General features: G+C 34.9%; 1 protein-coding gene across 1 annotated transcript in view; it reads right to left on the bottom strand.

Moving 5' to 3' along the window:
• Positions 1-13,582, bottom strand: part of PI4K2B (phosphatidylinositol 4-kinase type 2 beta) — a 14,920-nt gene extending 1,338 nt beyond the window's left edge. Inside the window, exons 1-8 of the mRNA XM_010007296.1 lie at positions 13,445-13,582; positions 8,307-8,507; positions 7,636-7,767; positions 6,112-6,265; positions 5,719-5,786; positions 5,118-5,217; positions 3,160-3,293; positions 2,040-2,099 (exon numbers count right to left, since the gene is read on the bottom strand). Of these exons, the coding sequence (XP_010005598.1) occupies positions 2,040-2,099; positions 3,160-3,293; positions 5,118-5,217; positions 5,719-5,786; positions 6,112-6,265; positions 7,636-7,767; positions 8,307-8,507; positions 13,445-13,579 (984 nt within the window). The 5' untranslated portion in view covers positions 13,580-13,582. The remainder of the gene's footprint in view (positions 1-2,039; positions 2,100-3,159; positions 3,294-5,117; positions 5,218-5,718; positions 5,787-6,111; positions 6,266-7,635; positions 7,768-8,306; positions 8,508-13,444) is intronic.
• Between the last annotated feature and the right edge of the window lie 393 nt (positions 13,583-13,975).

The raw sequence follows: 13,975 nt of genomic DNA, 5'->3' as shown, positions 1-13,975 counted from the left end.
CTGCTGAAAACCGAGGAAAGTATACAATTTATATCAAGCCTTTTTTTCCCCGGCACAATGCCCCTTTCTTACTTGTACAACTTCCAGATCCCATCCTTGTTCTGCACTTTCATGGCTGCAAAACCCTGGTCAAAAAAGTCCTTTGCTTGGTCTACTGCAATTTGGCTCTTCAAGCAACTCCTCCTGACAATCACAGTTTTTAAGTTCTAAGACTACCTTTTGTAGGTCTATCCTCCCTGGTTGCTTAGTCTCTATATTCTCAATAGAACTCTTTCTCTCTGGTTTGAAGCCCTTCTCAGCATCTTTTTCCCTTTGCTTCACAATTATATGCTTTAAATGCTTTTGGTACTTTAAAAGTTCTCACTCCTTACACGCAATATATATTTCTCTTCAGTATCCTTACCTTTGTCAGCTAGATTCTTTGGTTTTTAAGTATTAAAGTGTTCATTTTTGGGGATGCATTTACACATTTTAGCTGTCCTGCAAATTCATCTTAACTGATTAAATCCATTAGAATCCATTAGTCAGATGACTACATCACATGCTATAATGCCCTTGTAACATACTTTGGTTTTACACCAAAAGCAAGTTCACCATCAGTGCTAAAAAGCATCATTAGCTGATGTATTTTCAATCACATCCAAGAATAACTCATTATCTGCATTTTTGCCCTAAATCCATGCCTAAAAACCTGATGTCTCCTCCAGTGAAACACATAGGAATAGATATAAAAAAACCCAACAAACCCAAAACAACTAAAACCAAACAAACAAAACCCCCAGAACACAACTATTCTGAAATCCACTTCAAGGTAAGGGTGCAAAGAATGGATCCAAAACAGTCCTTATGGTGGGAAATTCATTTAGACAATCTTAGATAGATCTCTCTCCATTACATAGACCAGGTCTTCTCCTTAAGCTTTTTGTTAAGTAACAGATTCCCTCTAGATAATTGTCTCATCACAAAAAAACCCCACCAACAACAAAATCAAAACAACTTAGCACAGCGTAAGATGGATGAATACTCCAGAAGTGACCTTCCAGTGACTGCATAAGCTTCTCAGAAAAGTCTTTTTTCGTGAAATAACACCTCTAATACAATCTAATAAGCAAGGTTTGCTGGCTTTTAGCCACTACACACAACTGATGTTAACTGTTTGACTTAGAGCTGCAGTCGTGTGCAAGGTACTTGGTATAGGAAACTCTACAGAGAAAGGTCAGATTAAGCCACTCTAGGAATTGTGAGTGTCTGGTTTTAAACTATCCACATGGATTTATGAATACAGAAGTAAATTTCAATAAGTTCAGAGCAAATGCAACTATTGGATCATCTAATTCTAATTCACTGACATTATCACAAATCACTGTTTTATGCCTACAATGAACTAAATCATTTGTTCTCAGCTAAACCTTGCCTTCCAGTATATCACACCAGTCTTAAATTTTAAAAAAGCAGGAAGATGGAGAAATCCTTCTCTCATTTGTGTTACAAGCCCTCAAGACTTAATTATCATCAAAGTTCTAGTCTCAAAATGTCTGGATTGGTTCCAACTATGGTTTCTGCCATTTGTTTAGGGGAAGAAATTTTATTACCTAATATTGCTTTCTTGAGAGAGGTATTTCAATTATCAAGTTAACACTCCAAAATAGAGTTGCCTTTCTTTTAAAATTATAACAGAGTTACCCACCAAATCTTCCATCCAAATTTATGACCGGTCTCCAGTGTTTAATTTTTAAAATACCCTCTAAGAAAATTATATATAGGTATATAGGTATTAGGTCCTCCTTTATCCACCACAAAAAAACAACCCAGTTACATTATTTAAAAAAAATCTTCTATAAAAAACAATAGAATTCACTTTCTGCTGTCTCATCCATATGCAAACAAGAAGAAACTCTAAAAAGAAATTTAGTCTTCTCAGATAAAAATACCTCAAATGTCTTTCAACGGGAGACAGTTTTTGTAGCTCTAAAAAAACAACAGTTGAGAAGTCATGATAAATTAAATATATAAATAAAAATGTAATAAAGCGGTCTTACCTGCCCCCTCATAACGGACATTTGGTTTTCAAAAGTAGCCTTGTCAAATCCCTTATCAGTCTTTATAAAAGAAAACAAAGTTATTCTAGGAAATAACCAATTTATTTTTAGCTATATATTTAGCAGGTAAATTCATTAATTTCATAATATGCTTAGTCATATTTACCAACATTAAAATAATTTTTGGAAGCTCCAAATAGTCAGAGTATGACCCATGAAAAAGGTCTATTTACTGCAGTTAGTTTACATATGGGAAAATGAAGGAGGTTCCACATCAGAAAAGTAAAATACATCAGTTAAGCCTACCTACCAATATTATTGCTACTACTGTTGTCTCTCACCTTTATTCTGGCAAAACAGTACTTTCTCCTTCAGGTTTATTAAATACTTTAACCTCCATTGGGTTTAACAAAAATCCCAAAGTCACAGAGTACAACTCACTCAGATTTAAACACTGTAAATGCGTTTCAGGATCTAGTTTTGATGTTACCACTGCGTTTTAATTAAGAGCTTAACGTTCCTATTTCTTTCCATCCTGATCATTTGTACTACTTCAATTTGTATTACTTGAGCATTTAACAGTTGATGGAATGCTTCAAAAAAGGACACTTATTTACGTGTCAATATTGTAGCACAGTGTCAATACCTTCAAAGTAAGTTTGATTTACTTCAAACACTCAAGATTTCAGGATCAACTTCACATACTATATGTATGTAAAATCAAGTATATGAAAGGTATGCAGGCATTTTAAATTACATTAAATATATTATTTCCTCTGGTTGCTACAGCTTATCCTAAGTGTACATACATAGCACAGAGGTATGTTAATAGAGTTTTAACATAAACTTGTGAAATAAAAGTTAACTAATTTTAATTAATTATGAAACTTAGATATACAAAAGGTAATTAAGTTTTCAGATTAAGTGATGACTATAAATTAGTTACATTAGTGACACAGCTTCCTCTTAATTATATAAACCCTTTCTACCATGCCAGTGTTAAAAGCTAAAATAGCACAGTATCATGACAGAGAAGTCAAAGTCAGAAAAACAACTAACTGCTCCATTACAGGTATTAGCTATTTCAGTAATGATAAATTCACAGCAGCTCTCAATTCACCTTAAATAGCTCATAAAGATCTTCACAAAGATCCTGCACGAAGTTCATGTCAGAAATGCGAGGAAGAACTAAGTCTCTGGTCTCCTGAGAGAAAGGAACTTTTGCTTGAGACAGCCAAGCCCAGTGAAATGGATCTAATGCACAAAACCAGAACATTTTGTGATTAACAGGCAAAAATAAAATTCTGAATTGTTTACCATCGATACCTGCAGCCTACTGGGACTTTTCAGCAATGCCATTTTTCACAACATTGTTACTCCACATGCCTCTTTTACCTACAGTTACAAATGCAGCTGTTCAGCAACTTAGCCTTTTTTGCAAACTGCGAAAATGCATTTTAACTAATATTTAGTTGAAGCAATAAATAAAAAAGGTACATGAATTAAACACTGTAAGCAACTGTAAAGGCCTTCTCCTAGTCTAGTAATACAGTTTCCTTTGAAGTCAAATAATGGCTGCAATTAAACAAATATTTCAGATGTTTGACTCATACTTAAGAATTAACAAAAAAGTAGCTGCTGTTTTAATACTTTTTTTTTTTAATTAAAATGCCTTTTTCTAAGTATGCCAAGAAAAATATTCTTACCTTATCGCATAGTTGCTATTAAACAGCTTTTTCTGAAGCTATTATAAGAGCAATTAATTATTACCAGATGTTAAACAAGACACCAAACAATATGAGTTTCAGGAACTGAGGGAAATCACTAGCAGCAGGACACCCACTGAACTTCCTGACACTGCTCACAGCCCTTTGAGTTCAACAGACCAGGCAGTTTTCCACCCACCTCACAGTCTGTCTGTCCATCCAGTTTGTAGCTCACGTTGGCTGTAAGAGTGCTGTGAGAGACCACAGAGATGGCCTTGCAATAGTCAAGGAAACTAAGTCTTCACTGCCCTCGCCTCATCCACTGAACCAGTCCTCTTATCATGAAAAACTGTCTAGTCAGTAGAGCACTGTTTGTCCTTGGTAAATCCAGGCTGGCTTCCCCATCACCTGCCTGTTCTTCACACACTTGACTATGGCTTCCAGGAGGATTCATTCCACAGTCTTCACAGGGACTGAGGTTAGGCCTGCAACCCTGTCTGGGTACTCTACATCTTGACCTTCTTGAAGGTGGATGTGATACTTACTTACCTTATTCTAGTTCGTAAGCAACCACCCACATTACTAGCGTCTTTCAAGACTGAGGAGCCTCATAACAGTATCAGACGGCTTCCATCATGTTCCAAATGCATCCCCATCTACTATGAACTTTTTAACGTCCATTTTGCTTAAGTGCTCCTTTTCTTCTGCTTTGGGTAATGATTTATTCCTAGAGGGTCTGCTTATGAGCTCTGAGACATAGAAGCCCAAGAACAAATCTAGCAGGTGAAAACTGAGGCAAAGTCAGCATTGATTAACTTGTTCTTTCTTAGGCCTTTTGCCTTTAGGTCCTTGCTGCAATTCTCTTCAGTCCCACTCTCATCTGTAATTTCCTTAAGCCTTTCTGGTTGCCCTTCATGTCCTTTGCTAGCTTGACTCCAGCTGAGCTTTCATTTGCCAGACTCCATTCTTACACTTTTGGACAATGTCCTTGTATTTTCAGAGGAGTCTCCGCATCCTGATTTTTATGTACTTAATTTTTGTGTCCCAGTTCAGTCACAAATTCCCTGTTCATCCATGCTGGACCAACTTCCTTACTTTTGGAAAGGGCATTCTCTGGCTTTGAGGAGGTTAGTCTTGAAAGCTTTAGTCACCAAGAAAATATGCTCTATCCCTCAAGAGCCTGCAATTTTAAACATTATGCTACAGTGGATATCATGGTTGATGGCTTGACTCTGATCTTTAAGGTAATTCTGTGATTCTGTGCAAGTACCTTTACAGAACTGTCACACACTTTTCCAACTGCAAAATAATTCTGAAGGATCATTCAAGAATCTTCCCAAAAAGGAAGATGATTGAAGAATGCAATACTTACATGCCCTCCACTCATCAGGATGCTTAAAAGGAAACGCTAAACCATTGTCAATCGCAGCAATTTTAATAGTAGATTCTTCAGCTATAGTCCACTGGCCATCCTAAGGAAGGAATATTTAAAAAATAAGTGATACCTATATGCTTACAAAGTTAGGGAAACATTAAAAATACTAAATATACTTTTTAGCTTCACTACTTAAATTCATTTTAAGCAATATGAACAAGTATCCAAATAAACTCCAGAACGTACAATACTTAACCTACCACCATTAAAAAGGGCCCCTTCCCACAAATACAAGATGAATAGAGCACAAATAGCTGAAAAAAAGTGCTTGACCAAGAGTAGGCAGTTTTATTATTATTATAGCCCAAGCTAGTAAAGAAAAAAATATAGAACAATAAAAATAACTTCTAGCACTTTTCTATCCTGACTAGTCTAACCCAAATATCCTTTTAATTCATTTTGTCTAGAATAATTTGTAACTGTCATATTTCTTGAGACCATGCACCAGGATTAAAGCCCTGCACTTAATCCCCAGAAAGACCAAGTAATAAAACTACACAATTTAAAGACCCTGAGTTTCAGAGTACAATTTTCTTACCTTATCTGACAGATCAAGTCCTTCATCTTGTTTTTCATACTTGATTAACCAGTTATCATTACCTCTGTCTTTAAACAGGAAAACGCATGTCACAACATATAATTTATAAAGAAATAATTAAATGTTATATACAACAACCAATATTATAAATTGAGAACTTGTTCTTATATTCTTTCATTGCTTAAAAATATTAAGTAACAGTCAAAACCACGTTGTTTGGATTTTGTCATATTGCAATATTTAATATCTGAATTCCAAGTACATTTTTTAAAGTTTAAAATGCAACATTCTGGCCTTCAGTTGTGAGAAATGCATCTGAAATGCATTAGAAGCCTTTATCAACTTTCAGCCAGCATTGCTTACCACTTCTACCTCACAGAAGTAGACAAATACCTGTATTTCTGATGACATAATCTAAGATAACCAATCTTTCAAACTGAGACTGAAATTCTTTCCTTGTGTTCTCAGGTAAAGGATCAGTTTCAAACTTCCTGAGCCAGTAGTCAGCTTCCTTATAACCTTCAACAAACAGCTGGAAGGAACCAACCTGAAACATTAAGAAAATGTAATTTCAAAATGCACTTGGGTAGGTGACACAATGTTAACATCAGCAGAAAAACTGATTCTACACTTTCAAAGCTCAGAACATGGGAATTCTAAACACTAAATTATACTGAAGTGTGACTCAAATCATGAGGGTTTTTTCTAGTTTTTTTTATTATTATTTTTTGAGTTTTTGCTTTGTAAAAAAAACCAAAAACTTGTTTAAGCACTGAGTGTACCAGGAATAAAATACAGCCAGACAGCTCAACATAAATGAACACCCAGTATTACCAGCAATATTTGAGACAAATAACATTTTTCATTGAAAACACTTCGTCCAATAGCTCATAGGAGACTCCTGAAAAAATTACAAGGACAAAATCTTCCTCTCTGAAAATCTTATATGCTTCATTGATGAGAACAGCAGCATTAACTATTTTCTCCCAAGACAGACACTTTTTGCATGAAAATGGCTGAAATAACTTTCACAAGGGAGTTCAAGGAAGAAAACTAGAGATGACATCGGCTCCATATGTTTGGGCAACAGGAAAAGTGCCCAAGGTTACAATTCAGAAGAGGACATATTCAAGAAGTAAAATGCAGATAGATGCACACACGCAGAGACATGGATAAACACACACCATGTGGAATAACCATACTGATATGAGCTTGCATTAATGTCCTGGTTTGAGCCAGGATCGAACTAATTTTCTTTCTAGTAATTTTACTTTTCAGCCAAAGGTGACAAATTGCTGAGAACTGACACAAGTGGATTACCCAAGCTGTACATGAGCTGTGCTTTAAAAGTTTAGGAATAGAACACTGTGGTGATATCCTGGGGATACAATAAGGCTCATTAGGCAAGAAAGATGCGAAGTTTTAATCAGTGGAGAACTGCCCATAAGATTAAAGGAAGGTAGGGTGAACACAATAATATGACAGCTACGAGAGTAGCAAATAGAAAGAGAAAAAAAATAAAGATTTAGGAAAAATGAAACAACTAGATAAATTGCACGGAAGAAAAAAAACAGACAATATAAAAACATCACACTGAAGTGAAATGTACTAAAGAGTCAAGAAAAAAGTGAGAGATGAACAATACTTTAACATGTTACTCCTCCAGCAGAAAGCTAGACTGCATATTGATACCAAAAGTGGCAAGATATTAAAGCAGTTTCAATGAAGGAACCATGTAACAGATTGGACAGATCTTTACTCGAAACAGGCTTATTTATCAAACTTCAGTCACTCACAGCTGTTTTTCAACAAGCAACAAAGTTTTTCTTCTATTGTTGAAGTTATTGATACTTTTTTTTTTTAATTCGAAGTTTTGTGTAAGAGTCTGGAAAAGCACAAGAATACTTTTTATCTTACCTTAGGAGGTAGTCCAATTCGATTAAATTTTTTAGCAACTTTTGGCACTTTCTCTAAAGCATATCTTTTTCCTCTGGACTTTGCACGATCTATTGCACTGTAATTAAAGGTCTCACTGACAAGCCAGACAACCTTAAAATACAAAAGTAAAAACTCAGCTCAGAATTCCTTATTATTTCAATTAGAAATTTACAGCAAATTTAATGCTTAGTTGTCAAAAAGGCAAAAAGGAAACAACAAGCATTTCCAACAAATGTTAAATTAAAAGGTTTATATTTGCTATTTTACGTATCTCAAACAAAAGCAGTAAAAAACTTACAAGTGGGAATTTTTATATGCTACTCTTTGCAGTTCTGACACATCTTACCAAAACAAAAGGCACAGAAGTGTCAGAAAATGCTAGAAACTGAAGTTGTTCCAAGGAATAAATTCAATTCAGATGGCAAACGTATCCTTCAGAGCAAAAATCACAGTTGCTACTTCTACAACAAATGACTGTGCCTTCAGACTTGCCATAGTTTATAAATTACTTAGGAATAATGCATAATATACAAGGAGGTCTCCACGACTACAGTACAGAGACTTGACAGATCTGTCTTTTTTGTGTGTGTGTTGTTTTTTTGTTTTGTTTTGTTTTTTGGTTTTAACAGTTTACAAATTTTAACTTTTACCTTAGTTTTAGGTACAACTCCTAGTCCCAGCTTGTCATCCACAAGATAGGCACCAGCTTCAGAGAGGTATCCCTGATTTGGAACGAGGCAGCCTCTGCCAAAGCAGCAAGGACAACAAACTTTGTGAAAATATTTGGTCCATTTCGGATTTAGGTGTCCATAAGGCTCTTCAGATTTTGGTTTGAACACTCCGATAGTTTTCTAGGATAAATAATATAAAATTCAAGTATGAGTGCTTTGAGTTGCAAAGCTAAAATTATTTTGAAAATTAGTTACTTGTAAGTATTGTTACATACTACACATGACTTTTGACAGTTGCTCTTTTAAGATGATTAAATAAAAAAAACTAATAAAACAATATTTCAAATAAATGTCCTCAAATGCTTGTCTAGAAGTAGCACAAACTCAAAATAAGGTCTTCATAAGACAAAATCAAAACCAGCTAACATTTACTAGCTATTTTTAAAATTACAGCCTACTGCATTTTAGAACATACATTTTTTTATATTCAAAAAGTTTCTCAAAAAGGAGGCTTTAAAAGCAATTTTTAAAGTAATTTTCAGCCCACCAAATAACTCATTAACAAGGTATTTCAGACAGAGACACAATGGTTCCAAGAAAGTGACAAATATACAGAATACTAATAATAATGTTAACTTTTACCTTTACTATCTATTTTAATTATTGATTTAAGTTAGAATGGATCAAAATGTTCAGCACTGCAATTCCAAAGAGTGGTGTCATTTACTACCGCTGTAGATTCCTCAATTCAAAGCTGACAATGGTTCACACTGTCAGCCTCCATTTACATTGGAGATGTAGTAAAGCTTAAAATTACTGAGTACTATATCCACTTTTGGACACTATGCTTCAAGTAATTTGTTAAACTGGAGGAAGCTGAAGTAACTATGGGAATAAGCACAAAAAAAGTGAATAATGACCATATGAACAGGGATTGTTGAGCCTAACAGAAAAAGGAGCACAATGAACTATGAAATAGATTCCTTTACAGAAAAAAGGAACAACACATTTAGTGTTAACAAGACGATAAATAATGGGCTTAAATCCCAGCAGATAAGTTGCAAAGAATCAAGAGCAGCTCTATACTGGAACTGGCTGCCAGGCTGTGGAGTCTCCAAAACAGGATGCTGCTAACAGCAGGTTATCATCAGGATTCAGGTTAATACACTCCTACCCATGACACAGGCAATAAATAGATCATTACACAAGGTGCCTCATACATGTAATTCTGTATTTGTTAAACTCAAACCACAAAATTATTACCACACTAAAATATATAACCTTCCAATTGTCTTTAATAAACTTTAGCCTAGTGCATAAAGTCCATGTAATGACTCTTCTATAGCTCAAGGGAATGTTGTTCAAATGCTATACCTTCATTCCTTCTCACAGGACCATGGTAAGGAAATCAAACTATTATCTAAGGAACAGTTGGGAACAGCTGTTCAATAAGCATTTTCACATATTAGTACTTTCTTGAATCTTTATTAAAAAAAAAGCTAATATCTCAGTAAGATAAACACTGCCTGTTGCGGCACAAACACTCGTAAGTGATTTACACTTAGGATAGACTAGAGACAAAAGTCATGAGTAAGTTTGTTTGCATTACTGGCCTGGACCATATTGTGCTGTAGTATCAAATCTCAACATGGTTTTCAAGGTTTCATTGAAGTTAAAACCTTGCTAAATTTAGAAGAGCCACTGATATTGAGGACCAGGAAGTTCAGTATGTAGACATCTTACCAAGACCAGTCTTCATTCTGCAAGTCAAGATTAATTTCTAGACTGACTCCATTGGCATTACCAATTAGCCAACAGCTAAACTGCCAAAAACATGTAGAACAGTTTGTAACAGACGCAATGTCTTTTACTTTATTAGTTACACAATGAAAAACAAATGCAGGAATATTAAACATTTCAGCAATAGTGCTGCTTAAGTATTGAACTTCTTCATGTCAGTAAAAAACTATGCCAAGAAATAAAAAAAGTTAATAATTTTAATTAGACAACTTTAGTTTTATCTTTTTGATAGATCCAAATCAGCAAATAAGATTAATTAATGGTGTCCTGGTTTCACTTGGATAAAACTGTAGAATCAGTTTTCTGTTCAGAGAAGCTGCAATTTTTGAGACGACTGCAGCACCTCATTCAGTGGGAACAAAGTTGATAAGACACTTGGTTTTATTTCATGGCCAGCCATGGTATGAGTTTCCATAACAATCCAGGTCTCTAGCAGTTTTGAGCTAGCTGGCTGCTAGGGCTTGGAGGGCAGCTGACCCAAGGTGGCCAAGAGAAGTATTCCATGCCATAGACATCACACTCACTAGAGATTGGAAAGTTTGCTGGGGACAGGGCTCTTCAACGGCCACCATGCCTGGAGGATCTTGTCCATCATTCTGCCCCCAAGGCCTGCTCTCTGTTTGCTGTGACCATCTCACTCCTGCTGGAGCTGTGGTGCTCACAGGGCTCGACACCCAGCATTCACTGCTGGGAGTGTACGGCTTGCAGTCACTGCTTGGGCTGAGTATAACTTTATGTCATAATTAGTATTCTGATTAATAATAGTTTTTTGTTATTTTTTTATTAAATCTGTTTTCATTTTAAACTGAAAATAGGTTATATCACATATACATTTATATTAGTATGGGTAAACACTTCAGATGACCTATAAGAAGGCTCAGTATGCTTTTAATAAGCTCTTTCCCAGCGTAAGGAAGAGCAGATTACTCAAGAAGAATAGGAGAAAGCAAGTCACAAAACTGGTCTGAACAACATAATGCAATACTCCATCAAACAGGATGTGAATCCATTCTACAAATGGGAGTTTCACTTTTGACAAAATGAAGTTTTATCAGAACTTTAATATGAATTACAAATATAGATAAGCTCTAACTGTAGTGCAAAGAATGAAAGCAAAACTGAAAGTCAGCTAGGAACTCTACCATTATTCTCACAGTCCCATGTTGGCAAATATTGTCATTTTGCAAGAAACTTTTTCTGGCCTACATTAAAAAAAAAGGTGTTTTTTCTAGTCTTAATTTCTCCTAAATACTTAAATTCAAATCAATGACCTGCATGAAGGGGAAGGGCAAGTCACTACTAGAAGCTTAAATAGTAACAAAAACAGCACTTCACTGTAAAGCGGAGCTAAAACCAATATGAAAATCACCATGTAAGAAACATGGAAATAAGGTGATCCATCTGAAATACTGCAGATACAAAAATTATGTGCAAGTACTCTCTCATTAGCCCCAGGACACAGTGAATCTCTCAGGCATTTGCAATTGTCAATAAAAAACACTGCAAAATCAGTCCAGAGATTTGCACATACAGAAATCCAGAATAAGCATGATTTTTTTTTTCCTAGTCATTTCTCTACTAACTTTCTAAGAATAAAAGATCTCAACTGCACAACATCAAGAAAAACATTTAACCAGTTTTAAAGCCTTTACTCTTTAGATACTCTTTAGATACTCCATGCATTGCACTTATCCAAAAGTATTGATTTAAACGAGTATTTGGTTACTTACTCAGATTTGTTTCAATTGCATATTAAATAAGATACAATCCCAATCTAAAATCTCTTCTTAAAAACAGTACAAAGTTTAAATATGTATATGTAAGAATATAACCTGAAAAACAACTAAGAATTAAACTGCTGAAGTAGGGAAGTGACCTGAATTTTAAGAAGTCTGCTGAAACTTTGAACAGGTTTTCACATTAACAGCATTGTACCTGACAGCAAGAATCCTGGAAGGCAATTAAAGAAAGACTTTTTTATTTTCCTCCCAGTTTCACAAAGAGGGAGGCCCTCCTTCCCAGCCTACTTCAGCTCTCCTCCACCAGAATGAAGGGGGTCATTACAACAAATATTCCTGGAACATCAAGAGTATGAACAGCGACGTGAAGGTCTTTGATTTTAAGTGGGTAGTTCTGCCACTTTCCATCTCAGAAATAAATATAGTATAGGATCACAAATCAATTCATACATTTATTTCTATCAAGTCAGGTAACTACTCTAAAAATCCCTCATTCAATAAAGAGTAAAAAATTATCACCAAAAAAGTGGCATTAAACAAAACAAACACCTATGAAAATTACGTGGCAAACTAGCACTATATTCAGTAATCACCAGTATGAATAAAAGCTAAACAAACAAACAAAAAAAACTTTCTAAAGACATGGGAAATTACAGTTTTGGGAATGCAGGGAAGAACATGGATATGTTCTGAAAACATAGGCACTTAAAATATTACAACTTCCATGTCTACCACAGCTGGGATCTTCAGGATTAATTAACACCAAGACTGCTGATTGAACTTAAAAAAAAATCAGATATGACAAATCAACTAAGGCATGGGTATTGGGAGTAAGGCCAGTAAGCAGATGAAAAAAACAATGTGAAAGTCCATCTGAAACATCATTTTATCTTACTAATTAATGCTAACCAAATGTTAATTTTCAAGCAAGATATTCACATAACTGTTACTTCTCTGTCTCAAAGTAACCTTAGGACATCTCTTGATGATCACTGTTCAAGCTAGCATTTACCACTAAGGGAGAGGAAACCAAATCTTCAAGTTAAGATTCAGCAGACAAACACAAGTAACAAGGTAGTTTTGTTTATATCATTCTTCTTGCCTGCCTACCAATCATATAAGAGCAAGAACACAATCCAAATACAAGACTATATAAAAAAAGATAAAAATATAGAAGGCTTGGCTAAAGAAACCTAAACAGTATCCAAAACAGAAGCTCAGGTGTGTCAAAAATCAGTTAAGACACACAAGGAACAAAATGTTAGATTCTGCACAATTCTGAATTGTTTTCAGACATTAAAGAGGCCTCTTTATTTTCTCCGTATTTCTTTGGTGCGGATCATTCAAAACATGGTAAAATTGACACAGAGAAAAAATAGCTAGTTTGGCTTAGCTGATGCTGCAGGACTTAACTAGGAATCTAAATATTGCTTACATCAATTTTTCCAACACAGGTTCTGGCACACAGTAAGTTATCAGACAACTTCTTTAAATAAACTTATATTTAAATAGAATTTTTCAACTTCCATTTTAAACTCATTGCTGATAGTGGCTCTGACTTCACAGTAACATGCTCACCCCTTTGGGATCCTTGGCGAAGTAACTCCCACTGGATCCTTGAGAGATTCTTTCTGGAAAAACTCCACACTCTATAGCTTGCTCTGCTCTCAGAATAATTTCTGCAAATTCTGGATCATCTAAAAATACATTCATATCAGCAGTATGTCCTGAAAAATAAGAAAACAAGCAATCTTAAGTGTAATTTGTACTAGGAATTAACAACATAAGTAAACACACTGAAAAGCTAGCAGCCTTTCTTGTTAATGTTGTTCAATAACAGGCTGAAAAACCTGGTCCATTAGATCAGTGCAAGCTTTCCCACTGATTTACACACACCTTATCAACCTTTTGTTCAAAGTAAATCAGCTGAATCTGTAACTACAAATTAGAGACTAGCAGGGCAAAGTGCTTCTACTTTTAAAGATTTTTTTTTAATTATTTATATAAGGAAGCTTATTAGAAAAAAAAATCTCTTCAAAACCCTATCTGTAAAAAAAAAAAAATACTGAAGATTTTACATATAATTTTTTTATTAAGATTTTTGTGTCC

This window comes from Chaetura pelagica, unplaced genomic scaffold, assembly GCF_000747805.2.
Source record: "Chaetura pelagica isolate M959 unplaced genomic scaffold, ChaPel_1.0 scaffold261, whole genome shotgun sequence".
Classification (NCBI taxonomy): Eukaryota; Metazoa; Chordata; class Aves; order Apodiformes; family Apodidae; genus Chaetura; species Chaetura pelagica.
The sequence above is the reverse complement of the archived record's forward strand: the minus strand, read 5'-3'. Positions and strand labels throughout refer to the sequence as shown.